The following is a 26,635-nucleotide window of genomic DNA, read 5'->3' as shown; positions in this document are numbered from 1 at the left end:
GGTTCAATCCCTGGTCAGGGAACCAAACCCCACATGCCACAACTAAAAGAGCCAGCGTGCCGCAGCTGAGACGCAGTGCAGGCAAATAAATAAATAGTTTAAAAAAGAAGAAGAAAGAAAAAGAAAAGGGTTCGAGCAAAACATCCTTCCAGGGTGCACAAATCAGGCAAAGAAACATAGGATTAATGGCTTCAAAGAATCGCAGACACCCTCCTGGTTCAGCTAGTCCATTCTGAAGGTGCACCAACGATCCTGGATTTAACTGGGCTTGAGGTTCAGCAGGGAAGAGTGTGAACAAGTCACACCAAGTGTGGTCAGTCTGCAGAGGGGAAGTGCAGCATGGAGCCCTGCTGCCTGGGGCGGAGGTGGAGATGGGCATAGACTGGGAGGAAACCCATTTCCCTCACCAGACACATCTGGTACTCCAGGCGTTTCCGAGCCTCATCGCTGGGTTTCCGCTTCCGGAAGAAGAGTGGCATCCTTCCTTTTTTCTAGAGCGATCTTCACCACACTAGGGCGGAGGAGAGGGGTGAGGGCCTGGGGCATCTGTCACCGCCCCCCAACACCCTGGACAGAGCACAGTAACAAGAGCACAGAGCTCATCTGCTGGATTATATGCTCCTTGAGGGCAGGGCCATGTCCATCTTGACCATCCGTGCCCCGAGCCTGGCACAGTAGGTGCTCAATACCATTTGTTCTTTGTTGACTAAACAAGCAGCAGCAGGATGTAGAAAAGCACAACAGCAAGCCAGGTGACCTGGCTTTGAGCCCACATTTGCCCCTGACCCACTGTGAGCCCCTGACATACCCATTCCCGTTCAGGGCCCCCATCTCTCCTCCAGGTTAGACAAAGGGGTTGGTCTGGAGACATTTCCTCAGGTCCTCTTCAAGGAGGCTCTTTGAGGACTCTGAGAGCCTTGGCTAATGAATCACTTCTAACCCCTGAAACACTATCAGAGTGGCATCAGCAAACCACCAGATGCTGCATGGCTTTAGCCAGCTCTGTCCTTGATCCTGGGGAACTCAACTACATTGTAACCAAAGAGGTTTCTGAATTATCAATACATAAAAATTCAAAAGCAATTCTCAGGTAATTTGCCACTCTCCCAGTTATTATGATCCCATTTGATTCTCACCAAAGCCCTCTTTATAGTAACAAAAGTGATGCTCATCAAGTTCAGCTATCTGGTTATACAGCTGGACTGTAGTCCAAACCAGTCTGGAACCTCTGCTCTTTCAAGTCCTGATCCCACGGAGTTTGCCCAACTCCTTGGTGCTTCAGTAACTTAGCACACACTGAGTACACACGGTCCTGAGCTCACTGCCTGCCCGGTATCAGAAAATGTCAGCACTTGATATGGAACATCAGTGGGTCAGGATGCACTCATACACAGAAGCTTATGGCTAACAGCATGGACTCTGGGATGATTTTGTTTAACTGTTTTTGAATCCCAGCTCGGCCACCCACCAGCCATGTCTGCTTGGTTTACCTCTCTGAGCCTCAGTTTCCTCATCTGTAAAGTGTGAGTAATATAATGTTCCCAACACCTGGTTCTATTTGGAGCCAGTGATTTCCATATTTGTAAAGCCCATAACACAGTACCTGGCACAGTGGTAATCACATACCACCACACATCTAACAAACATTTATTCAGGGCCTAGGACAGTAGAAAGAGCCAGGCAGAAAGGGACCCGGGTGGAGATGCAGTTGAAGAAGACATATGCCTCCTCCTCAGGGGAGTGGCAGAGATCACAGGTCTCTGCCAACAGAGGCGTGGGCTGTCTGGGGATCTGGCCTAGCCTGCAGGGCTGGCTCAGGCCCCTCTTGTCGCCCCACCTGTCTGCAGGGATGGGGAATAATTTAAAACCAGCCCTCCCCCATCTCTCCTTAATGACCAGCTCTTATCCTTCTGCTCTCCAATGACTAACCTTCCTTCACTTCCTCCCCAATGGCCACCTCTCTTCCATCCCTCCTAGAAGACCAGCTCTTCCCTATCTGCTCCCTGATGTCCATTTCTCATCCATCCCCTCCCTGACGTCCAGCCTACATGGGAAGAGCCACACCCGTCCTCCCCAGCCTGGAGTGGGCAGTGCCCAACCTTGCTGTGCAGATAAATAGGTCCCTGATGGTTGTTCCCTCGGGTGGACCTGAAGGCAGGCCGATCACTCGCAGGGCTTGGTCATGAACGTGGGGTGGCAGGCCACCGGGCACTGCACATCCCCTGCTGAGCAGAGTCTGGTCTCCTCCAAACGAAGGAACTGGGGATCGAAATTCAGAATCTCAGAAAGTCATGCAGACCAGGATGACGAAGTCTGAGACCGAAGACCGCAGAATCTTAAAAGAGTTAAGAGTTGGACCGGATTTAGACTCTTAACAAAACTGTTCTAATAGCTAAAATGCATACATCACGAAGGAATTAGAAGGTGGTCCGAGATCGCTGTGGCCGAGAGGTCTCGGAATGCGATGCGGACCCTTAGGAGAGGGGCGGGGCTCTGGGATTGGGTGACTGGGACTATGGGGTGACCCTCAGGATAAGGGAGAATGGGGAACAGCGGGGCCTAGGATCTCGGGAGCAGTCCTCTGTTGTCTGCCTTCTCAGGGACAACTGCCCCGAACCCCTCTTCAGACCCCCTAGCCACAGCTCACCGCAGTGCCGGGTTCTCCAGCCGCTCAGGTGCCTGCCCACAAGCAATATGGCAGCAAGGGCGTCGGTGGAAGGTTGGGCGGAGACGGCAGTTCTCGCGACAGTCGCGCTTTTGGGTCTATATCCGGCGCAAAAGTCCCACCTTCCGGTCTTTCGGCTTTCGGCTCGGGGGAGGCAGAGGTGCAACTTTCTTCGGTCGTCCCGAATCCGGGTTCATCCGACACCAGCCGCCTCCACCATGCCGCCTAAGTTCGACCCCAACGAGATAAAAGTCGGTGCGTGCTTTAGATGTGGCCGGGGCTTCGGGATGCGGCATCCCTCCCCGTATTCCGTCCGGCCCGCGGCCCCCGCCGCTATGGCCTTTCCCACGTCAGGCCTCAAGGCCGCTGCCTCCTAGGGGCCTGCCCTCTGGTGCGGCGTTCAGGGCGGTGTGCGGTCGTGGTCGAGTCTCTTGTTCTTTCTGGGCCTCGGCTTCCCCACGTATAGATGGGGAGGGAGGACCAGACGACCTGTGGCGGCTTCGCAGCCCGCACGCCTTAGGGTAAGGTTTGTCTCCGGGCGCTTCTCCCTAAACTGGGTTGGCCGGCGGCGGGGCTGCCCCCAAACCGATGTGGTGTGGGCTTCGGCAGCGGTGGCCGAACCCAAGGCCGCCGTCCCACGTGGTGCTTGGAGCGGTTCTCGCCTTGGCGGGAGGGGTGTCGTGCCTTGCTTCCCGCTGAGGCTCTTGGCATTTTTCCGCCAAGAGGACTGCGGAGGGAGAGCTGTGATTTGGGAGCCCCTTCTGCGGAGGCACTAATTCTTTCTTTCTTCCAGTGTACCTGAGGTGCACCGGTGGGGAAGTCGGTGCCACGTCTGCCCTGGCCCCCAAGATCGGCCCTCTGGGTCTGGTAAGTCAAATTCGGGGGTTAGGGTTAGGGTTGCCTCTGAGGTGCCGTTGACAGGGACAGATTGCCATCCCTTACTAGGCCTCCAAGCCACTGAACTGGCACCAGCTGCTGCAGAAAGGTTGTATATAAAGGTGGAATCTGATACTTTGAACCTGTAGTTTTCCAGTGTGTCTTAGTTGCTGCTCTGAGGGTACATGAGGGATGGGATAGAGGAGGTTTTTGAAGTCAAGAGTGATAACTTGGTCTGTTTCTTAGGGAAATAGGCATATGGCTGCTGGAGGATTGAATGGGGTATGAAATGAAGACCTTTGTGAACGTTACAGTGAAGTGAAGTCGCTCAGTTGTGTCCAACTCTCTGTGACCCCATGGACTGTAGCCTACCAGGCTTCTCTGTTCATGGAACTTTCCAGGCAAGAATACTGGAGTGGGTTGCCATTTCTTTCTCCAGAGGATCTTCCCGACCCAGGGATTGAACCCGGGTCTCCCGCATTGTGTGCAGCCGCTTTACAGTTGCTAGTATTAATTCTGCTTTCAATCTACTGATTCATACTCTTGGGTTTACCTACTGTCCTGGAGAAGGAAATGGCAACCCACTCCAGTATTCTTGCCTGGAAAATCCCAGGTGAACTACAGTCTATGGGGTTGCAGAGAGTCGGACACGACTGAGTGACTAACACGTAGGGTTGGACTTAATTCGTCTCCTTTTTTCTTGAATATAATTAGGTCTTTATTTCTTGGGCAGTGGTCTTCTGTCAGAAAAGTTATCCCATCATGGTTTTGCTTAAGCAGTGGCCGCCTTGTCCCTTAGCTCAGCTAGCGCTCTCTGGACACATCTCTAGTCAGTTGCTCAGTCATGTCCGACTTTGCGACCCCATGGACTGCAGTACACCAGGCCTCTCTGTCCATCACCAACTCCCGGAGCTTACTCAAACATGTCCATTGAGTCGGTGATGCCATCCACCCATCTCATCCTCTGTCATCCCCTTCTCCTCCTGCCTTCAGTCATTCCCAGAATCAGGGTCTTTTCAAATGAGTCAGTTCTTTGCATCAGGTGGCCAGAGGATTGGGGTTTCAGCTTCAGCATCAGTCCTTCCAATGAATATTCAGGACTGATTTCCTTTAGGATGGGCTGGTTGGATCTCCTTGCAATCCCAAGGGACTCTCAAGAGTCTTCTCCAACACCACAGTTCAAAAGCTTCAATTCTTCATTGCTTAACCTCCTTTATATAATTCTCCTCTTCAGGGAATTATAAAGTGCACATGCCCAGACCGCATCCTCATAGGTTGACTAGGATTGGTAAGACACCAGGAACATGGTATCTTTAAAGATCCCCTGGTGATCCAATGTAAAAGATACCACATAGATCTTTAGGAAAGGGTAGGTAAGGGACCTGGCCCCATTGTGGCCTTAAACCTCAAGGTTGCAGCCTTGGATAAACTAAACCTCATTTTTCCAGTTTAATTATGGTGATACCTTGATTAGGTAGGCACAGTTAAACGTGTTTCAGAAAGCCTTCTCGTGTGCCGCCAAGTGAGAGGGACTGGGTAGATTTTTCAGATCAGTTTTGGTTAGGGCACAGTGTGATTATATACCTTTTATTTCTACAGTCTCCAAAAAAGGTCGGTGATGACATCGCCAAGGCAACTGGTGATTGGAAGGGTCTGAGGATTACAGTGAAACTGACCATTCAGAACAGACAAGCCCAGGTACTTGGTTTGAGGGAAGGCAAAGGTGGGGATACCTGGGAGGCAGGTGCTAAAAGCAGTTTTATTTGTGGGGAGGGCTGTTTTAAGAGCATGGTTTAAATATTAACTCTTCTCACTTTTGAGACACTGAGCAAATCAGCATTTTCTGGGGTAGGGTAGGCTGTGTTTCTGGTTGTGAAAATTAGCTTGAATGTACATTTGGTAAACAGTGTCTGGCCTATGGTTCCTGAGAGCGAAAGTGCTTGTATTACTGGTTCTTTCTTGTTAGAGGGTGGCATAGGGCTTATTCACATGGAGAATCTCTTCTGCAGATTGAGGTGGTACCTTCTGCTTCTGCCCTGATCATCAAAGCCCTCAAGGAACCACCAAGGGACAGAAAGAAGCAGAAAAACAGTGAGTGGTTTTTCCCCCTGGTAATTTGTGGGTGGTGGTGTGTCCAATGTAAAAGACAGCTGTGCTTGCTCCCTTTAAGGAAACAGGGATGGCACAGGTGTTCGATGTTAAGCTGTTACAGAGCCAGGCACTGCCACCAAGTGCCCTGTGGCTCTCCCCAGTTACTGGCGTGGAACAGATCCCCTCAGAATTTACAGGAGGGAACTGTCAAACAGGGTGAAGAAACAGATAACCAATAATTGGGGAAGGGCAGCTTCCTAGCTGGATGACATATGGACAGCTTTAACCAACCTCAGTCACTTTTTTCTCTTCAAAACAGTCCCTACCATGTAAGGTTAGCAAAACTTGATTTTGTGTCTAGCCACCCGCCACTGCACCTGACCAGTTTTCTGTTGGCTGGTGCAATCCAGTGGTGAGCTAAAAATAACCCCAGCTTAGGAAACAGGGTTGTTCTTCATGTGGATGACTCTGTGCCGAAAGCATGGGAACAGGCTAGAAATGGATGAGGGAAGATGGACTGTGGTCTGCCCTGGCCTCAGGTGGTAACAAAGCTTTTGGTCTGTTTTCTTTTCTGCAGTTAAGCACAGTGGAAACATTACTTTTGATGAGATCGTCAACATTGCCCGGCAGATGCGGCATCGGTCTCTAGCTAGAGAACTTTCTGGTAAGAGCAGAACAGTTTGGGGCCACTTTAGTTGTAACTTGAGATGTATTCGTTTGGTGGCTTTTTCCCAATTAGAAGGGGATTTTTTTACTCTGTAAGACCTAGAATTGGAGTGTCTTTTGGTTTGAGTCTGGGTATCATGGGATCTGTGGCCAGTTTTGCACTTGGAGTTTTTAAATAATACTGAGTGCTGAGTTTTGGATTAGGGGAGCAGTAATAATTATTCCTGTAATCCATAAAATAGTTATTCCTTGTTCCTCTCCTCACCTTTATCCCCTCTGTTATCTGAGAATAGCGAGGGACTGACTTCCCCTCTGATTCCACCTTTTCTTAATGACAGGAACCATTAAAGAGATCCTGGGGACCGCCCAGTCTGTGGGCTGCAATGTTGATGGCCGCCACCCTCATGACATCATTGATGATATCAACAGTGGCGCAGTGGAGTGCCCCGCTGTAAGTTACTTCTGCACTGATATGGTTAAAATTAAGGTGAAGACTGGGGGTGGAGCTAATGTATCCTTTGAGATACTGTAGAAAGTTCTAGAAATGCTCAATAGTGGGGATAAAGTTTTTTGTCCTGTTATTGAGAGGTTTCTTTTTTTTCCCCACAGAGTTAAGAACTGCAAAGGAAAAAGGAAAATAAAGGACCATTTGACAACCAGTGGACTTTCTGATGTAGCTTCTTCTTGGGGGGGAGCCTAGCCTTTGTGGTCACTGGGGCCAATGTGACAGATGAAGCAGCAGCCTGTTGATAACAGAATTCTGTCCTCAAGAAAATACTGTTGGGCAGAAAGAAAACTTGGGAGTTGAACATAACAGAAAATATGTGTAGAAGGAGCTCTTCCCAAACCAGTTTACTCAGTTGGTGGGTTGCAGGCCCAAGGCTTTGCTGTCCATCCCAGCACACAGCTGGGGCTCAGAATTACTGATGGGACAACCAAAGAACCTGATGTTTATGATCCTTGATTGGTCTCAAGTTGATGTAAAAGTTTAAGTCTACTAATGTAGTCAGCAGTTCCTGGTTTAAACCCTCAGGGTTTACTTTAAACTAGTAACAGACTTTTTTCTCAAGCCTCTCCTTTGTCTTTCCCTTAGTTCTCTTTGATTTTCTATCTAGAGCTCCTCACTTGATTTGATATGCAACAAATGAACATCAAACACTAAGTTCTGAGACAAAAGTTTGAAATAGCAACCTGGAAGGGGCTTCTTTCTGGGTACTTAACTAAAAGGGGTTAGGAATGGCAGCCCTACGATCTTCATTTCTGTTTGCTTTCCTCTCCCATTTTTGTGTTTTGTGTGTGCACTCAGATGCTTTGCAGCCCCATGTACTATATGTGGCCTGCCAGGCTCCTCTGTCCATAGGATTTCCCCATATAAGAATACTGGAGTGGGTTGCCATTTCCTTCCCCAGGGGATCTTCCTGACCCAGGGTTTGAAGCTGGGTCTCCCACATTGCAGGCAGATACTTAACTGTCTGAGCCACCAGGGAAGCTTAGGTTTCCAAGCAGTTGTGGAAAACTTCCTTTACTGGAAAGGACTGAGATCTCTGAAGTGAGGAAAGGTTCCAAGACATGGGGCAAAGTTACCAAGGAATCAAAGCTGGAGGCCTTGGGTGATAACCATCTTAGTAGACCACTAAGGAATCAAGCATCCCTATCAAGAACACCAGGGAAGCCATTTATAGCAGCTAGGATCTACACTGCTGGCACAAAGGAGAAAGAAGCAGGCCAACAGGCTCAAGAGCTTGATCCAAGATAACTGGGCTGTCAGGAAGACGGGAAAAAGAAAAATGACCCAGGACAGCATGGCTGCCATCAGATGGCCCGTCTTGTTAGCCATCCCTCTAAAGTGAAAGTCAGTAAATGACTATTGTTAACTATACATATTACAATATATATTACAGTTAATAGCCTTAGGTTTATCTCCAGGTGGAAGAAGATAACTTGTGTGTCCTGGGTAGCCGTTCCTTCAGGGGAATCTTCCCAACCCAGGGATGGAACCTGCATTGTAGGGAGCTTCTTTACCAGCTGAGCCACCAGGGAAGCCGTCCCTCCCACAGGGACTGTGCACCCTCAACCTGGCTTTGACAGTAGTAACTAAACACTTGTCAGTTCCCTTGAACAGCTCAGGAAGTGCAGGCTGTGTGCATCAGGGAGTCTTCCATCCCCATTCTAGCAACAATTGGCCCTGGGATCCTCATCCTCACATGACTCCACTCCCCCACTGATACCTTAGTGGCCCTGTTACAGGGAGTACTTATTCCCAGCCACTGTTCTTGGTTCATTCAAGCAGAGATGACTACGACAGACCATTGCAAGATACCTGGCCTTTTAAGTACAAACCAAGTCCTTCACTCATGCTGTATAAACCAAGGTTTCTAAGTTAAAGGTAAATCTTGAAAACAGTGTAATTGGAGCTGGGCAGTCTGTGCTTACCAAGTGTTGATAAAGGAGCACCACATGCAAGGTGTAAAACAGTGACTATTACAAGGTGCTTTTGCGTGTGGCTCTGGGCTAAGCCTCTACATCAGATGTCCCCAGATGCCTTTGAATTACCGGTCAGGTCCCCATCCACTTCCGTTATGTTCCCAGTTACTCTCCAGCATGGAGTCTCTGATGTCTAATGAAAGCTGAACTACACCTGAAGGCCTTCCCACACTCGCTACATTCATAGGGTTTCACACCAGTGTGAATTCGCTGATGCTGACTAAGGGATGAGCTCTGGTTAAATGCCTTCCCACACTCATTGCACTCGTAGGGCTTTTCTCCTGTGTGAATTATATGATGCCGAATAAGGGCGGAGCTCTCACTGAAGAATTTCCCGCAGTCATTACATTTATAAGGTTTCTCTCCAGTGTGAGTCTTTTGGTGGATTATAAGGTTTGTACTTTGGCTGAATGCTTTCCCACACTCACTACACTTGTAGGGTTTCTCTCCAGTGTGAGTCCTCTGGTGGTTTGTGAGGTTTGCACTCTGGCTGAAGGCCTTCCCACAAGCGTTACATTTGTAGGGTTTCTCCCCCGTATGGATTCTCTGGTGCTGAATAAACGCCGCACAGTAGCTGAAGGCCTTCCCACATTCTCTGCACTGGTAGGGCTTCTCCCCTGTGTGAGTCCGCTGGTGGTTGGTAAGATTTGCACTGTGGCGGAATGCCTTCCCACAGTCGCTACACTCATAAGGCTTCTCTCCAGTGTGGATTCTTTGGTGCTGAACAAGGGCTGAACAGTCACTGAAGGCTTTCTCACACTCGGTACATTTGTAGGGCTTTTCTCCAGTATGAGTTCGCTGGTGTTTTGTGAGGTTCGCGTTCTGGCTGAAGGCTCTCCCACATTCACTGCATTTATAAGGTTTCTCTCCGGTGTGAATCCTCTGGTGCTGAATAAGAGATGAACTCTGGCTGAAGGCCTTCCCACATTCATTGCACTCATATGGCTTCTCCCCAGTATGGCTCTTCTGATGCTGAGAAAGGGAAGAACAATAACTGAAGGCCTTGCCACATTCGTTACACGTGTACGGCTTCACTCTGTGAGGTTTAACTGTACCTGCATTATTCCCAAAGCTCTCTGCGTGTGTGTCACATTTATGGGATCTCACTTCTGTAGGAACTCTCTGTTGTGGAGAAAGGACTGGTCTCATATTGAGGCTCTTCCCCAGTTCACTGTTTCTGTGCTCTGATACCCCAGAAGGCATCTCTACACTTGGATCTTGGAATGATTCTTCAGAAATGTCTTGCTCAGGTGGTGATTCAGATATAATCTTCCAATCTGAAGAAAATTTAGAAAAGTAATTTTAAAAATTCTTTTGGCAGTAGAAGATACTGCAATATGAAGGCTGAAGGAGCTGGGCTAAGCCTGTTTGCGGACTGGTTCCATGCTTCACCCCCTTCACCCAGGATGCGTATGTAAGTGTTAGTTGCTCAGTCCGACTCTTTGTGACCCCATGGACTGTAGCCCGCCAGGCTCCTCTGTCCATGGGATTCTCCAGCCAAGAATACTGGAGTGGGTTGCCATTCCCTTCTCCAAGGCATCTTCCCGACCCAGGGATTGAACTTGGGCTGCCTGTTTTCCAGGCAGATTCTCTACCACGTAAGTCAGCAGGGAAGCCCCAGGATGCTTCTGTTCTAAACTGTGTGACCAGAAAACTTTTCAGAGACATGAGCACCCTCTGCTCCCTTTCCTAAACAACAGCAGTGGATCCTGAGCCTGCCCCAGACGCACACCTCTCCTGTGCTTTTGCCAAGTCCTGAGGTTGTCCTGAGCTATCTTCTTACTCTCACAATTCTCAGTATGGTTTTGGGCAACCTACTTTACCGGGTTTTGATAATTCACTTTAAAAAGCTTATGACTGATGCCAGCAGGATGAATGTTTTCACCTTATCAAATCAGCAAGATTTCAAAAAAAATGGTTAATCCTAGAGTGCTGGTAAGGGTGTAGCAGGTGGGATGTCACATACTGTGTGGCTGCATAAACAGGGACGAGCTCTCTGGACAGCAATCCACTTGTAAGAACCTATCCTGAGGAACGAATGAGAAATCACACAGAGCTGCACTGACATCATTTGTTCTCAACACTGCATTATTTGTCAAATGAAAAGCAAATACCTAAATGTTTAATAACAAGGAATGACTATAGTATAGCCAATCAAGAGCCACTATTTAGCAGTTAAGTCATGTGTGTAATCCGTGCACTGTAATTCCTTTTGTAGAAAGGTATTTATTGAAAAAACCCTGGCAAACTATATAATGTGAAGGTAAGCTGTGTTGTCTTTGGGTTGTTTGGGACCACATTCATTTTAAGAGAAAACTTTAAAGTGTGAGTTAACGTAAAATATTTGGCAAGCGTTAAAACTAATTGAACCCTCTGGTCCCAGACATCTCTGTCTGTCTCCATAGGAGCTTATAGCTAAGGGGAGTGGAGTTTTAGGGAGGGCAATAGAGCTTCTTTTCTCAAGGGTCAATTTTCCTGAAATGGTTCTTCCTGTTTCTACCTTATTTAAGAAAACAGGTTAGTTTCAGGTGCCCTGTATTTGAATTTCTATAGAGAACCTCGACCCAGGCTGCCTGGGTTCAAATCTTGGCCCTACCTCCTACTATTGATACGACTTTGGGCAAATTACTATACCCTGGATTTATTATCTGTGAATGTAGCTCTCTTACAGAATTATGAGAACTAAATAAGCTAAAACACAAATGACCCAGAACACACCTGAGAAACAGCAAGTATTCTATGACTGCTTGTTATTATCTTGAACCTCTGTCTTGTAAAAGTGTTTCCCATTAAGCAGTTTTCCCTGTAAGCTGCATGTGCATTTGAAGCCCAGTCTACCAAGAGCACAGAAGTCCCTGTTTCGGGTTGAGGGTGTCTCTATGTCGCTTGGTATTAGGCCTTAGATGGCTCTGACAGCTCTCAAAAACTGACTGTCTTATCTGAGTGAAAGATGGAAAGAAGAAAAGTGGTAATAAAAGAAACAGTAGGAGAAAGGAGCAATTAAGGTTAGGTTAGGACTAACAGGTTAGAACTGTGTTTCCATTGCAGGGGGCACAGGTTCGATCCCTGGTTGGGGAACTAAGATATGGCATGCCCAGCCACAGGGACCAAATAAAAAAGACCATGTGATGTTCATGAACTGTCTTGCCTCAGCTCACCTCTTCCCTGAGTGCCGGCTCCTGTATAAGACAGTCTAATAATATATCAAACCAAATATACCCAAAGATAGAAGTGGTGATTTTCCCTTTCTAGTCAGTGACTTAGTCAGCGACTTAGTCAGCCTTTCCATTCACCCAACTGCTCAGACCAGAGTCACCGTTAATGCCTTGTCTCTCATATCCAATCCCTAGTGAGTCCTGTTGGCTGTAACACCAAGTATGCCCTGAGTCCTGACCCACCACCATCCTCTATATCCTAACTGATCTCCCTGCTTCTGGTCTTTAACCCTGAAAGCCTAGTCTCCACAGGTTATCTTCTCAAACACAAATCAAACATTATCCTTTTTGTGCTCAACACCTTCAGTGGCTTCCTATCTTCCTCCTTGGATAAAACCTGAACGTCTTCCATGGCCTCTGAGTCTTATATGATCTGCTGCTCTGCCCAGCACTCTCTTTTGTTTACTGAGTCCTAGGGTCTGCTGATCCTAACACAAGTTAAAACTCATTTCCACTCAAAGCTTCAACACACAGTGTGGCCCAGGATGTTCCTTATCCAGAAACTCAAACAGCTGGCTCATTCTCTTCCTTCAGATCTCAGCTCCAATGTCACCTCCTCAAAGTGGTCTTTCCTATTCATCTAATCTAGAATAGCCTTCACTAGTATTCCCATTCTTACAGTACTCACCACTATTCAACATTCTACCAGTTACTTTGTTTACTCATTTTATTTATGTTCCTCGCTAGTATATAAGCAGGGACTCAATCTTCTCCTCTGTTGCACCTCCAATTGCTATTAATAAAACAACCCCAGGCATGGACCAAGGAGTGAGGCAAAGGCACATCCAAGCTCTGGGTCTGTCTGTTACTGTGGAAGGCTGGGATGAAATAACAGGGAACCCTGAACCCGCCTATGAGGCTCGGCGATGCCCAGGTGCTCTGTAGGGCCTCAGAGCAGAGGTGGAACACCCCCAGGGGCAGTGTTTTAGTTACTCTAACAGCCGGATTTAAAACCCCTCCGATCACTTCACTTACCACAGAATTAATACAGTCCTACACTGTCAACAGCTTTTTCATATGTATTAGTGTGTCAAGTAAGACAGGTTTTGTTATCCACATTTTTGAGATATAGAAACAGATGACCACAATTTAGTGATTTACTCTGAATCCATGTACTTGATATGCAGCAAGCCAGCTCCTGGAGTATCTTTCATGGGTCCATATCCAAAGTTGCTTCCACACTAGTACTCTACTCTAATACCTTAAGGCACAGATTTTTCATGGTAACACCTTTTCCCAACTTTTGTTTCTCGTAACTTGGTGATCTGAATCTTCTTCAGAACCCCTCTGAGACTGAAGAAGCCCTTTCCCAGGAAAATGCAGTTACTGCCATAAAACCCTGCATTCCATCTCTGAAGTTCTATACAGGGTCTCAGGACTCAGGGGAAAAGGTCCTGCCTAAAAAGGATGGTGAGCTGGGAAGGCGTGTGGCGAGGGGGAAGGAAGCAGCAGGGGAGTCAGGCTCCCTGTGAAGGGAAGTATTTCAGCAAGTGTGAATGGTGCCTGCAGTTACAAGGACTGAGGTGACATGTGACAGGCTGCTTAGAGAGAGGCTAAAATGGGAAGAAGAGAGTGCAGATAAACCCTGTGGAAAATAAGCCAGAGGCTTTGTTTTGTTTTCATTGACTTATAGCAACCATAATCAGATATAAAAGCATTAGGCTGAATTTTTAGAAAAATTTTAAATTTTGTCACCTTAAAGCTGTTAAGTTCATTTGTACCTCTGATGCTTTAAGTTTCAAAATATCAAAAGTAGCTGCCCTGCCACGGCTGGGCCTGACCACAGGCCCTGCCAGAGGTCATTCACCTTCAAGGGCTGAAATATGAAGGTGAGGGTGGAGTGAGCAGCCTTAGATGAGCAGTAAGACATAAACATACATAGAAACCATGGTTTCCTGTGCTTTTGTTTTTCCTGAGTCTCTTAGTGTCAGCTCTTTAGAAAATTCCAGCATGGCTATGAAGATGGGGTGCAGAATTCAATAAAGAGTCAGTCAGGGGAGCAGCAGCAGGTGTCACAGCTGAAGGATGGGTAAAGGTGGGCACCTGAGATCCTCAGTGAGGTGAACCTGAAGCAGGGAATGTGCTAGGCCAGCGAAGATGACTCTCATTTCCTGGGGGCCAGCAAACCACCTGTGCTTCCAAATACCTCCCAGCTTGAGGAGACTGAGGCGATGGTATGGAACAGAGGCCTTTGGAGTCTGATTGGTGTTGCTTCAAACACAGCCTGGCCACTTTCTAGCTGGGAGGCTCTGAACCAGTGAGTCAGCCTCTCTCAGCTTTATTTTCCTCATCTATAAAAGTGAGATAGCAATACTTACCTCCCCTGTTGTTAAAATTTTCAAATTTTTTCAAAGGGGCTTTTGCTCCTGAGACTCTGCCTTGCTCACTCACCTGGACAGGCGTTCCTTAGGCCGTCTCTCTCGAGCATCCATGAACCTTCCCTTTGTTCCAACTGGGAGTTCATACCAGGTTGGGACACTGGAAGTCCTATTTAAAGGGGAAAAGAAGTGGACTTTAGAGATCTGCCCTAAGTATAAATAGCTACCCAGAACTGGGGGAGATGAAACAGGCCATTCATTTCATTCACTCAATAAATATACTAAGCACTGACTTGGTGCTGGGCACTAGGGGACACAGCAGTAAATAAGACACATGATGGTGCTGGTCTTGGTACAGCATTTCAGAAAAGAGATAAAGAAATAGCCTCAAGGAGGGGTCAAGTCAGAGAGCTAAGCAAGCCCATAATACAAGTTACTTAGGAAGGTGGGAACTTACTGACTATGGAGGACCCCTCCTGGGAAGGAAGAAAATGTGGAGGTACAGCCTCGAGGGGGAACAAAATGAAACTGCCTCTTTCCCAACCCAGAATGCAGAGACCTTTCATTAGTGAACGGGGAGGAAAAAACACTGTCCCTCTGGTGCATCAGAGCCACCCAGGCTCACTCAAGACTGGGAAGTACCACAGATTTTCAGAACTGAACAAATTCTGAATTTTGAATGGTTTCCTTACCCAGTAAGACCAGGTTTCTGGAATTTTCTGGCATCCCTTCCTCGAACCTGTCCCTCGGAGCAGGGGCCAACTGCCTCCATCCCCCCTGGGTAAAATCTACAGTCACATTGCTGAAAGGTGTGGATCCCTGAAAGAACAAACACAGTGTCCTTCTTGCCCAGAGCCCTTAGAATGTGAGGAGGGAGGGAGGCTGGCGGCTCTGGGTGTGGTGGTTAGTGAACCTATTAAAGGTCTCTGAAAGGACTTGGGGTAGTTCCAGAAAAGCACCACTGATCACTTCCTATATGCTTAACGCTATACTGGACACTGATGCATGAAAATAAATAACAGTCTCTCTGTCTTCAATGTGTATTATTCTTGTAGACTTTATATATAAATAGAAATATATGTATATTATGAGCAGTAATGGGGCAGAAACTAACAGGTGCTCAGGAATTAAAAATACCAACATAGAGAAAACAAAATTAGAATGTGTGACTTTATGTGGCAAGGAATCAGCTGCAAATCAGCAAAGAACGTGAATGATGAATGTTTGTGGAACGTTTAATAAATATTCCCATGAACTCAGACATCTTACAGTAAGCAGGAGAGCCAGGCATGTCTGCAACCACCTGTAACAATGTGTGAAAGAGAGGGATATTCTAGTTACTAGGATAATGGAAGAGGAATCCTAGTTGGAGGGCAGGCGTAGGACACTCAGGGAAGACCACAGAGAGAGAAGGCAACCACCAAGTTGGCCTTGAAGGAGCAGGTTCCTCAGATGGAGAAAGAAAAGGCTATCCAAGGCAGGGGAGGCATCGTGAGCACAGGCGTGGAGGCGAGGACATCTTTATCTATTATCAGCTTAGGAAATGGTACCTTCATGTACCTTGCTGGCCATGTCAGACACCTGGATGTTATCTTCCCGTTCCCTGCAGTTCCCCACAAGTCAAATGCATGTTCATTCTTCCTCCCCAATAGCATGAGAATTCACACATTTCTGTCCACCCCCCTACCACTGCCTTGTTTTAAGCCAGTAGCATTTCCCAAATCTTAACTAATCTCCTGATTTCTAATTTTACCTGTCCTTCCAATACATCTTCACACTGAGAAATGCTTTAAATGGGACAGAGGGTCATTTTTAAAAACAATGAAATATTTAAAAACATGGGGGGTCTTTTTATAGAAATCAAGAGTAAAATCCACTATGAAGATATAAGGGATATGAACCAAATAACAAATATATAATTCATAAGGGAAAAACTGTAGGAAATACAAGGAGAAACTTAAAATATGACAGCCATGAGAGATGTTAAATAGCTCAGTTGCTGACAGAGTTAATACAAAATAAACCAAAAAATAAAGGTATGGAAGAAATGAGTAAGTTAATAATGTTGAGCTTATAGAGTTGTAAAGTCCTACACCCTGCAATTACACTATACCTGCATGTTTTGTGTGGAGAAGAGACACAAACTTTATCCTCCATGGGGCACAGACCAGACACATGTGCAGACAAGAAACCAAAGCCACAATTTTGGCACATCTAAAAAAATTAAGATCACAGCCAAAAACATTCAATATATCTGAACAAAAAAGGAAGAAAATAAATTATGGATTCAACTCAAGAGGTTAAAAATATTAATTTTAAAATAAATCTAAGGAAAGCAGAAGCAAAAAAATAAAACTACTAAATTTTTTTTTTAATAAAGATTGGAATTGATGAGGAAATCCAAGAGCAGACTTTCTAAAAATGAAGACAGACCAATTCCTAGTCAAGAAAAAGAAAGGGAGAAGATAGTTCTTACCTTCACAGAAGGACTATGAAATGGAGTTTATTGGAAATAATTCTGTAAAATACTCTCAACGAAATGGGGGAAATATTAATAAGCAGGACAAATCGTCTCTGGGAAAACAACAACAAAAAAAGTATCTAAAAGGACACAAATCAAAATGTTAAGTGTTATTTCTTTGTAGGAGTAAGGGTGACTTGGGGGGTGGGTAGTATGTTGTCTACATTTTCCAGGGTTTCTACAAAGAACATGAGTGCCTCTTGTAGTCAAAAACCAAAAGCACCCTTAGTTTTTTTTTTTTTTTTTAAAGATTGCTTCTTGGAGTAAATTTCCAACTTACTTGGGGCCCTGCTGTGAGGAGACCAGCTGCCATTCCTTCCTCCTCTGTGTCTTCCTCTTGGAGAAGGGCAGGGTCTGGAGAAGGTGGTTCTGGAGGAAGAGAAAGAAACCAATGAGGCAAAAAAGTTCACAGCTCACCAAACTAGAAAGCCTCACATTCTCACTCTGAAGAGTGTGTTCAGATGATATTATAGGTCCCAGGGCTCAGTGGGGCTGAATTTGCAGAACTGCAATGGGGTATAAATTTTCGCATTTCCTTTTCCAGCTCAGAAGTTCCATCAATCCACTCAGACACAGAGAGGCATTAAAGCGTAAAGACTCGCAAGCATTCCAGATCCACCACTTTCCAGCAACTTCGCTATGTGATCCCTTGTAAAGTTCCTGTGAAGATGCAAATGCAGACAGAGCAGCTGACACAATGCCTGGAGTGTAAATATACAGCTTACAACTATTATCAATTAAGTTCTTTGGAGAAAGTGGCTCTGCAAATTAAAGACATTTGCTTAATCAAAAGAAGAGGTAGTGACCAGGTGGGATTCACCCCAGGAATGCAAGGTTGCTTCAGCACAGGAAAAGCAATCTATAATATACTATATTAATACAAAGGTGGGAGGAGGGGATCCCATACGATCACCTCAGTAAATGCCAAGAGGCTATTTAAGAGAATCTGATACCTTTTGCTATAAAATACCTCCAATAAACCAGGAACAGAAGGGGACTTCAACTTGATAAGAGCCATTTCCAAAAAGCCCAGAGCTAAAGACTGATGCTTTTCCTCTAAGATCAGGAACAAGACAAAGATGTCACCTCTTGTCAGTTCTAGTCAGTGTTACACTGGAATTTCTAGCCAGAGCACTTAGGCAAAATCAAGCAAACAAACAAACAAATCAAAGGCATCCAGATTGGAAAGGAAAACTTAAACTCTATTTGTGAATAGCATGATTTTGTACACAGAAAATCCTAAGAATCAACAGGAAAAACTAGCGTAGCTAAACAAGTTCAGCAAGCTTGCAGGATACAATGTGAACAAACAATAAACAGACGACTCAATTAAAAATGGGCAAAGAATTGAATAAATAGTTCTCCAACTATATTTCTATAACTAGCAATAAACAATCTAGAAACGAAACTTAAAAGAGCATTAAAAGAACAAAACACCTAGGAATAAACTGAATATAAGAAGTGCAAGACATTACACTGAAAACTACCAAATTTTTTTTAAATCTTTTGTCTGATTCTTTAAATAATTTTTTAAAATTATTTATTGAAGGATAACCGCTTTACAGAATTTTGTTGTTTTCTGTCAAACCGCAAAAGAATCAGCCATAAGCATACATATATCCCCTCCCTTTTGAACTTCCCTTCGTCTCCCTCCCATCCCACCCCTCTAGGTTGATACACAGCCCCTATATGAGTTTCCTAAGCCACACAGCAAGGTATTTTTAAAAATAGCTATTTTAAAGATGGTCATGTAAGTTTTATGTTACTCTCTCTCCATATATCTCCCCCTCTCCCCATGCCATAGGTCTATTCTCTATGTCTTTCTCCACTGTTGCTCTGTAAATATATTCTTCAGTATAATTTTTCTAGATTCCGTAAATATGCATTTAGAATACAATGTTTATCTTTCTCTTTCTGACGTACTTCATTCTGTATAATAGGTTCGAGGTTCATCCATCTCATTAGAACCAACTCAAATGCATTCCTTATTATAGCTGAGTAATATTCCATTGTGTATAAGTAACACAACTTCTTTATCCATTCATCTGTCGATGGACATCTAGGTTGCTTCCATGTTCTAGCTACTGTAAACCGTGTGGCAATGAACAATGGGATATATGTGTTTTTTTCCATTTTTTTTTCCTCAGGGTGTATACCTAGGAGTGGGATTGCTGGGTCATATGGTGGTTTTATTCCTAATTTTTTAAGGAATCTCCATACCGTCTTCCATAGTGGCTGTATCAATTTACATTCCCACAAACAGTGCAAGAGGGTTCCCTTTCCCCCCCACAATTTCCAGCATTTATTATTTGTAGACTTTGGTGATAGCCATTCTGACCGGTGTGAGGTGATATCTCGTTGTAGGTTTGATTTTCATTTCTCTAATAATGAGCGATGTTGAGCATCTTTTCATGTGTTTGTTAGCCATTTGTATGTCTTCTTTGGAGAAATCTCTGTTTAGGTCTTTTTCCCACTTTTTGATTGGGTTGTTTGTTTTTCTGGTATTGAGTTATATTAGCTGCTTGTATATTTTGGAAATTAATCCTCTGTCAGTTGTGAAAACTATACAATATTTTTAAGGGTACTCTTTCTGCCCCCTTCTGATGCCTATGTCAGAAGCTTTCTCTATCTCCTTTATACTTTAATAAAACTTTGATTACACAAAAGCTCTGAGCGATCAAGCCTCGTCTCTGGCCCCGGATTGAATTCTTCTCCTCCGGGGGCCAAGAATCCCGGTGTCTTCGCGTGATTCAACAACAATCTTTCAATAATAGCTTTAGAGGTGCAGTTGTGCTTCCAAGTATAAAGACCATCAGTGGTTCCTTGGCATTCCAAATCTCTTCATGTCCCAGCTCCTTCCACGTTCTTACACAGTCTGGAGACTCACTGAACTCCTAAAGTTAGAGGTCTTTTGCAATTAAAGGTCATGGCCCTGGGGCCAGTGTACATGCTGTTGCCTGTCTTCCTCATCACTCACTGGGAAACTGCCACCTCGTTGGCTCTTAGGACTCAACACAGTAGGTACCTCTTCTTGGAACCCTTTCTCAACTGCCTTTATCTGCCTTTTCTCACTCTCCACTCCCACCCAGGGTGAAGTTGAAGCCTGTGTATGACTTTTCATGGTACATATCACATTATATTGAAATCACTCAAGGGTTTGATCTTTTTTCCTCACTGAACTTGAGTTCTTGGAGGCAAGGCAAATTTTTATCTTTGGTGCTTAATTCAGTGCCTGGAAGCTGGTCAAAAATTAAGTATTGAAAAAAAAATTAAGTATTGAATGGATGAAGGAATTCAACACAAAATATCTATTGATTGAATGTCAACTCTGTTCAAGCAGCTGTGGATCTGGGCACCTGGGAAGACAATGGAAAGCAAAAACTTAAAAAAATAAATAAATAAATAAATAAAATAAAATAAAATATTTTTAAAAGAAACTACAGAAGATCTAAATAAATGAAAAGCCATTCCATGTTCATGGACTGAAAAACAATAATCCTGAGATTGCAAAATTCACTAAATTAATTTGGAGTCAAGGCAGTCCTATCAAAATCCCAGCTGTTTTGTTCAATAAAAATTAAGGAGGTGCTCCTAAAATTCATATGGAAATGCATGGGACATAGAACAATCAATCTGGAAAAAGAACAAAAGGTGGAAGACTCATATTCACGATATCAAAACTTTCCACAAAGCAACAGTAATTAAAGTAGGGTGGTACTGGTAATGGATAGACAGATCAGTGAAGAAGAACTCAGAGTCCAGAAATAAATCCATACATTTATGGACAACTTATTTTCAACAAGAGTGAAGAAATTAAATTTCTTCTTCAACAAAATAGAGGGGGGACACCTGGATATCTACAAGCAAAAGAATGAAGCTGGACTCCTACCTCACACCATCCATAAAAATGAATCCCAAATGGATCAGACTTAAATGTAAAAGCTAAAACTTTTAAAAGAAAATATAAATCTTCATAACCTCTGATTAGGCAATAGGTTTATTAGGCATGATATCAAAAGTACAAGGGAAAAAAACTGAGTGGGAGTTCATAAAAATCAAAAACTTTGTGCTTTAAAGGACACTATCAAAGTGAAAAGACCTGCAAATCATACAACTTCTAAGGGTCTAATATCCAAAATACATACAGAATTCTCTATATTAAAAACTCAACAAAGAAGGACAAATAACCCAACTTAAAAATGAGCAATGGATTTGAGTAGATATTTAAATAAGATACAAAAAGCTAGTAAGTATATGAAAAGATGCTCAACATCTTTAGTCACTGGAGAAATACATATCAAACCACTGTAAGATACCACTTCACATCCACTAAGATGGCTAAAATAAAAAAGACGTATTAAAATAAAGTACTGATGAGGATGTGTGAATGCCTATGTGCTCAGTCACTAAGTTGTGTCTAACTCTGAGACTGTAGCCTGCCAGGCTCCTCTGTCTGTGGGATTTCCCAGCAGTGGGTTGCTATTTTCTTCTCCAGGGGATCTTCTGAACTAAGGCTCAAATCTGTGTCTCTGGCATTGGCAGGGGATTCTTTACCACTGAGCCGCCAAGAAAGCCTGGTGAGGACGTACAGAAACTGAAATTCGCATACACTGCCACTGGAAATGATCTTAGTTTTCTGAATGTTGAGCTTTAAGCCAACTTTTTCACTCTCCACTTTCACTTTCATCAACAGGCTTTTTAGTTCCTCAGAAAGTTAAACAGAGTTACCATAGCTACACAGTAATTCCTCCTTTAGGCATAAACCCGAAGTTCAGTTCACTTCAGTTGCTCAGTTGTGTCCGACTCTTTGCGACTCCATGAATTGCAGGCATCCCTGTCGATCACCAACTCCCGGAGTTCACCCAAACTCATGTCCATTGAGTTGGTGATGCCATCCAGCCATCTCACCCTCTGTCGTCTGTTTCTCCTCCTGCCCCCAATCCCTCCCAGCATCAGAGTCTTTTCCAATGAGTCAACTCTTCGCATGAGGTGGTCAAAGTATTGGAGTTTCAGCTTTAGCATCAGTCCCTCCTAAGAACGCCCAGGACTGATCTCCTTTAGGTTGGATCTCCTTGCAGTCCAAGGGACTCTCAAGAGTCTTCTCCAACACCACACTTCAAAAGCATCAATTGTTCGGCACTCAGCTTTCTTCACAGTCCAACTCTCACATCCATACATGACCACTGGAAAAACCATAGCCTTGACTAGATGGACCTTTGTTGGCAAAGTAATGTCTCTGCTTTTGAATATGCTATCTAGGTTGGTCATAACTTTCCTTCCAAGGAGTAGGCGTCTTTTAATTTCATGGCTGCAATCACCATCTGCAGTGATTTGGAGCCCCCCAAAATAAAGTCTGACACTGTTTCCACTGTTTCCCATCTATTTCCCATGCAGTGATGGGACCAGATGCCATGATCTTCGTTTTCTGAATGTTGAGCTTTAAGCCAACTTTTTCACTCTCCTCTCTCACTTTCATCAAGAGGCTTTTTAGTTCCTCTTCACTTTCTGCCATAAGGGTGGTGTCATCTGCATATCTGAGGTTATTGAGATTTCTCCCAGCAATCTTGATTCCAGCTTGTGCTTCTTCCAGCCCAGTGTTTCTCATGATGTACTCTGCATATAAGTTAAATAAGCAGGGTGACAATATACAGCCTTGATGTACTCCTTTTCCTACTTGGAACCAGTCTGTTGTTCCATGTCCAGTTCTAACTGTCGCTTCCTATATAAACACTAGCAAAATGAAAACTGTCCAAAAGAAAAGGTTTGCATGCATGTTTATAACATTATTCATAATAGCACAAACTGGAAACCACTCAGATGTCCATCACCTGAGGCACAGATAACAAAAACATGGTATAATCCATGTGATGGAATATTTTTGGCCATAAAAAGGAAGTACATTTCTTCATGTTACAACATGATGAATCTTGAAACATACTACATGAAAGAACCCAGACACATGTACTGTATGATTCTACTTCCATGAAATGTCCAGAACAGACAAACTCATAGGGACGGAACGATGACTAGTTGGCCAGGGACTAGGGGGAAAGGAGACTGTGGAGTAGTGCCAGTTTCTTTTTGAGATGATGAAAATGTTCTGGCATTAAATAGTGGCGATGGTTGCCGAACTTTGTACACATAATAAAAGCCACTGAACTGTATACTTTCAAATTGAATATTATAGCATGAAAATTATAATCTCAATTAAAAAAAAAAAAAGAGTCTTAGTGTAGTCCTCAGAAACCACTCTAAAAAAAGTAAACAAGTCTGAACACTGGTCTTAGTACAGACTTCACTTTACTGAGCTGTACCTATCCATTGTACTTATTTTCACCTCTGGTACCATGGGAGGACGATAACCATCCTGCTTGTGTTCCCGGGTCTCTGAGGGAAGACAACATGAAATGCTGGATGCGAAACTGCACTCGGTGAGTGACAGACCAATTCTCGGTCTAGCGGAGGACGGCAGTGCTCCGTGGTTACTATTACATACACATTTGTTCTGTAAAGCACTCAAGGTGCTTTCAAAAGCATCATTTGATTTGATGCTTACAGTTCTTAGAGGTGAACGAGGTAGTTAACGTCATTTTACCTTTCCCTCAATGAAGAAACACAGGTCAAGAGACCTGGCTGGTACCCCCCAGCTTAAACAGGAATCCTATCCTTCTGATTCTAAATTCCCAGGATTCGCCAAGATTTCACAATCCAACTGGGTTGAACCCACCCTCAGTATGACGGGAAGACAACAGGCTCCCATTCTGAGTATCCCTGGTTGCTTCAAGAGGGCTGGAAGATCAGAAGCAATAGAGGAGGCCCTGAGCACGTCCCCCATTTTCCTTTCCAGGGCCCACTTCTACTTTTTAATGCCATAGGTACGTCCACAAATCAGAGTCAGGAACAGAATACTCAAAGAGAGGATTCAGGACTGAGCTCTTCAAATTTTTTTGACCCCATAATTATTCAAAAAAGGACCGTCCCCAATTACTTGTGGAAAGGATAACAGCTGAGTTCGGAACCGGGTCACACAGCAGTATTGGCGCGCAGGCTGGAAGCCACGAACCGCTCCAACACTCCTTCTCACCTCCTTCCTCCAGCATCTGGGTCCCAACTCGCGCCACCACCTCCCAGCAGTTCTCTGAGGGTCGGCGTCGCTTCACTGCGGGCCCAGCCCCGCTTTGGGCTCTTCTCTCAGGCCTCTCCCCTCAACGGCCGGATCTGAGACTGCGGGGCTGAGCCGGGTCCGTCCTGTCCGGCGGGTCTTTCATTGTCTCCACAGCCACAGCCAGGCCTCGGCTGGGGAGCCCGTGACGCAACCGCCGACTCGGGCTCTAGCGGAACTCCGCTTGAAAAAGCCCGCTGCCCTCTACGTGAAAAGGCTCCAGGCCACGGCTACTGCTTGGAGCTCAGAAAATGCGGTCGCAGACCCGCCTCTGGGCCAAAGAGGGACGCGCCTTAAAAGCGTCACTTCCGGACATGCGCACATACCTCCTTGCGCACGGGACTCCAACTCCCAGAAATCGCTGCGCCCTGTTGCAAACCGATGGCTTTTTCTCGCTCTAGGTACAAGGCTGTGACCCACACACCTTCGTGGACCGTATTTCCTTCGTGACCGTATTTCCTAGCTAGGCTTCCGGCTGTTCCTGCTCCCAGAATGTGTTTCCCGTCACGCTTTGTTGTACGTGCCATGCAGAGGTCCAGCCACCGAATCGAATGATTCGGTCGTCTTGGATAAGGAAGCAACTTGGCCGCTAAGGCTCCGGGAGCGGTGTTTTTAGCGCAGGCGCTGATTCGCTTCGTCGCTGAGCGCCTGGTTTCTCCTCAATGATTTGAAGTGCCCAGGACTGCGGCTCAGCGAGGTCCTCTCGCTAGTCCTTCAGCTCAGGGCCCAACCCCAGCCACCTTCACTGGTCTTCGTGAGCCCTACGTAGAGTTTGGGGGCGGGGGATTAAAGGAAGTGAGGGCCCCCTCAGTGTGAACAGGGCAGTCACAGGTTGGCTTGGAACACTCAAAGTATCCATCAGCAGGAGGGAACGTCTTTCAGTAATTTCAGGGGCAGGAGCACACTTAATAGAGTTCGACCAGAATTATGGAGGGAGGAGTTTCCTGAATAGGCCCTTGGAGGCTTCTGTGCTGCCAAAGGGGATATTTCAAAGTGGGCTTCCTCAGAGTATTGATGAAAATTTCCCACAAGCCTGTTGATCTTCACTAATCAAGCAATTTTGTAATGGTCAATTTAGTTTTAGAGACATTTTTTTGACGTTAAGGAGATAAGAATGTATTACTTGGGCAGCAGAAATGAGTTTGGGGGTCCTGAACCTCTTTCCGTTTTGTCTCTGTCCCTCTTAATCACCGGTGGTAGTGTCTTTCCCAATACTAACTTTGTGGGGTCTTCTATGAACTTACTGGGATTCACTCCATGAGACAACTGACACCCACATATCTCTTTGAGATAAGCCCTTCTCTACCTCAGGCTTTCAGTGTCATATCTTTTTGGCTTTTCCTAGTGTTGATGTCATTCTTAAGAATACTGAAGTGGTTTGCCATTCCCTTCTCCAGTGGACCGTTTTGTTAGAACTCTCCTCCATGACCCGTCCATCTTGGATGGCCCTACACGCAATGGCTCATAGTTTCTTTGAGTTAGACAAGGCTGTGATCCATGTGACCAGTCCATGGGGTCGCAAAGAGCCAGACACTACTGAGCAAGTAAACTGAACTGAACCTTAGGCTTGTGTGATTTTTAGGCTTACAACTTTGGAGATCAGAAGGCTGAGATGGATCTCCCTGGGATAAAATCAAGTTATTTTCCGGGCTATGTTCCTTCTGGAAACTCTAGGCAGAGAGTCTCTTTCATTGCTTTTTCCAGCTTCCAGAGGCTGCCTGCATTTCTGGGCTAGTGGACTCTTCTAGCTGATGTGTTCTGCCCATGCCAGAGGCTAAGTAGGTGCTAAACCCCTAATAGCCACTGGGGGGTAGCAGAGGGTTTCCTGCCTTAGTCTTGCAAACCCACCTGTGGCCACTGGGAGGTAGCAGAGTGCTTCAGGTCTCTGTTTAGTAGCTCAGTCCTGCCTGACTCTTTGGGATCCCATGGACTGCAGGACGCCAGGCTTCCCTGTTCTTCACTATCTCCCGGAGTTGGCTCAAGGTCAAGTCCATTGAGTCGGTGATGCCATCGAGCCATCTCATCCTGTTGCCCCCCTTCTCCTGCCCTCAAATCTGTCCCAGCATCAGGGTCTTTTCCAGTGAGTCCGCTCTTCACATCAGGTAGCCAGCCACAGTATTAGGTCTTCAGCTTCAGCATCAGTTCTAATGAATACTCAGGATTGATTTCCTTTAGGACTAACTGGTTTGGTCTCCTTGCTGCCCAAAGGACTCTCAAGAGTCTTCTCCAACATCACACTTTGAAAGCATCAGTTCTTTGGCGCTCAGCTTTCTTAATGATCAAACTCTCACATCCATTCATGACTACTGGAAAAATCATCAGTCATTGCTCAGTCGTGTCTGACTCTTTGCAACCCCATGGACTGCAGCATGCCAAGGCTCCCTGACCATCACCAACTCCCGGAGTTTACTCACTCATGTCCATAGAGTCGGTGATGCCATTCAACCATCTCATCCTCTGTTGTCCCCTTCTCCTCTCGCCTTCACTTTTCCCCAGCATCAGAGTCTTTTCAAGAGTCAGCTCTTCACATCAGGTGGCCACAGGATTGGAGTTTCAGCTTCAACATCAGTCCTTCCAATGAACATTCAGGATTCATTTCCTTTAGGATGGACTGGTTGGATCTCCTTGCAGTCCAAA

General features: G+C 45.3%; 3 protein-coding genes and 1 non-coding gene across 11 annotated transcripts in view; 2 read left to right on the top strand and 2 right to left on the bottom strand.

Annotated features, from left to right (window-relative positions):
- The window catches only part of LRSAM1 (leucine rich repeat and sterile alpha motif containing 1), a 33,892-nt gene extending 31,153 nt beyond the window's left edge, over positions 1-2,739 (bottom strand). For 2 of the 3 annotated variants that reach the window (XM_027556319.1, XM_027556321.1), the window contains exons 1-3: positions 2,648-2,739; positions 2,100-2,335; positions 408-511 (exon numbers count right to left, since the gene is read on the bottom strand). In XM_027556319.1, the coding sequence (XP_027412120.1) occupies positions 408-479 (72 nt within the window). In that variant the 5' untranslated portion in view covers positions 480-511; positions 2,100-2,335; positions 2,648-2,739. The remainder of the gene's footprint in view (positions 1-407; positions 512-2,099; positions 2,336-2,647) is intronic. The other variant, XM_027556320.1, reaches the window with a different exon arrangement.
- A 31-nt stretch (positions 2,740-2,770) lies between these two features.
- On the top strand, positions 2,771-7,257 carry RPL12 (ribosomal protein L12). 3 transcript variants are annotated; one of them, XM_027556331.1, is made up of 7 exons: positions 2,771-2,920; positions 3,459-3,532; positions 5,141-5,239; positions 5,551-5,632; positions 6,210-6,296; positions 6,637-6,749; positions 6,908-7,257. In XM_027556331.1, exons 1-7 carry the CDS (start codon positions 2,884-2,886, stop codon positions 6,911-6,913), a joined length of 498 nt encoding a protein of 165 aa, XP_027412132.1. In that variant the 5' UTR covers positions 2,771-2,883; the 3' UTR covers positions 6,914-7,257. The 3 variants fall into 3 exon arrangements, 2 of the variants coding, with proteins under 2 accessions (XP_027412132.1, XP_027412131.1); XM_027556330.1 differs by having other exon boundaries at positions 2,779-2,920; positions 6,637-6,930; XR_003513499.1 differs by lacking the exon at positions 6,908-7,257 and having other exon boundaries at positions 2,794-3,186.
- LOC113901963 lies at positions 5,997-6,125 on the top strand. The gene has a single exon (XR_003513619.1). It is a non-coding gene; the product is annotated as a small nucleolar RNA SNORA65 (small nucleolar RNA).
- An 848-nt stretch (positions 7,258-8,105) lies between the features above and the next one.
- Positions 8,106-25,396, bottom strand: ZNF79 (zinc finger protein 79). Of its 4 annotated transcripts, XM_027556326.1 has the most exons (6): positions 23,921-24,283; positions 17,117-17,205; positions 15,008-15,134; positions 14,389-14,484; positions 9,838-10,059; positions 8,604-9,754 (listed from the first exon to the last, which is right to left on the bottom strand). In XM_027556326.1, exons 5-6 carry the CDS (start codon positions 9,841-9,843, stop codon positions 8,888-8,890), a joined length of 873 nt encoding a protein of 290 aa, XP_027412127.1. In that variant the 5' UTR covers positions 9,844-10,059; positions 14,389-14,484; positions 15,008-15,134; positions 17,117-17,205; positions 23,921-24,283; the 3' UTR covers positions 8,604-8,887. The 4 variants fall into 4 exon arrangements, with proteins under 4 accessions (XP_027412123.1, XP_027412124.1, XP_027412125.1 ...); XM_027556322.1 differs by having other exon boundaries at positions 8,106-10,059; positions 23,921-24,285; XM_027556323.1 differs by lacking the exon at positions 23,921-24,283 and adding an exon at positions 24,325-25,396 and having other exon boundaries at positions 8,178-10,059.
- Positions 25,397-26,635: the final 1,239 nt, after the last annotated feature.

The sequence above is a fragment of the Bos indicus x Bos taurus genome, chromosome 11 (assembly GCF_003369695.1).
Source record: "Bos indicus x Bos taurus breed Angus x Brahman F1 hybrid chromosome 11, Bos_hybrid_MaternalHap_v2.0, whole genome shotgun sequence".
In the NCBI taxonomy this organism is placed as follows: Eukaryota; Metazoa; Chordata; class Mammalia; order Artiodactyla; family Bovidae; genus Bos; species Bos indicus x Bos taurus.
The sequence above is the reverse complement of the archived record's forward strand: the minus strand, read 5'-3'. Positions and strand labels throughout refer to the sequence as shown.

Excerpts from the sequence above, each read along its gene's own strand:
- ZNF79 (XM_027556322.1), bottom strand. Across the intron at positions 14,485-15,007 it reads CAGAAACCTGGTCTTACTGG|GACTTCCAGTGTCCCAACCT; the intron begins GTAAGGAAACCA and ends CCCTTTAAATAG. Across the intron at positions 10,060-14,388 it reads CCTAAGGAACGCCTGTCCAG|ATTGGAAGATTATATCTGAA; the intron begins GTGAGTGAGCAA and ends AATTTTCTTCAG.
- RPL12 (XM_027556330.1), top strand. The coding sequence starts at position 2,884 with ATGCCGCCTAAGTTCGACCCCAACGAGATAAAAGTCG. Across the intron at positions 3,533-5,140 it reads AGATCGGCCCTCTGGGTCTG|TCTCCAAAAAAGGTCGGTGA; the intron begins GTAAGTCAAATT and ends TTATTTCTACAG. Across the intron at positions 5,633-6,209 it reads CAGAAAGAAGCAGAAAAACA|TTAAGCACAGTGGAAACATT; the intron begins GTGAGTGGTTTT and ends TCTTTTCTGCAG.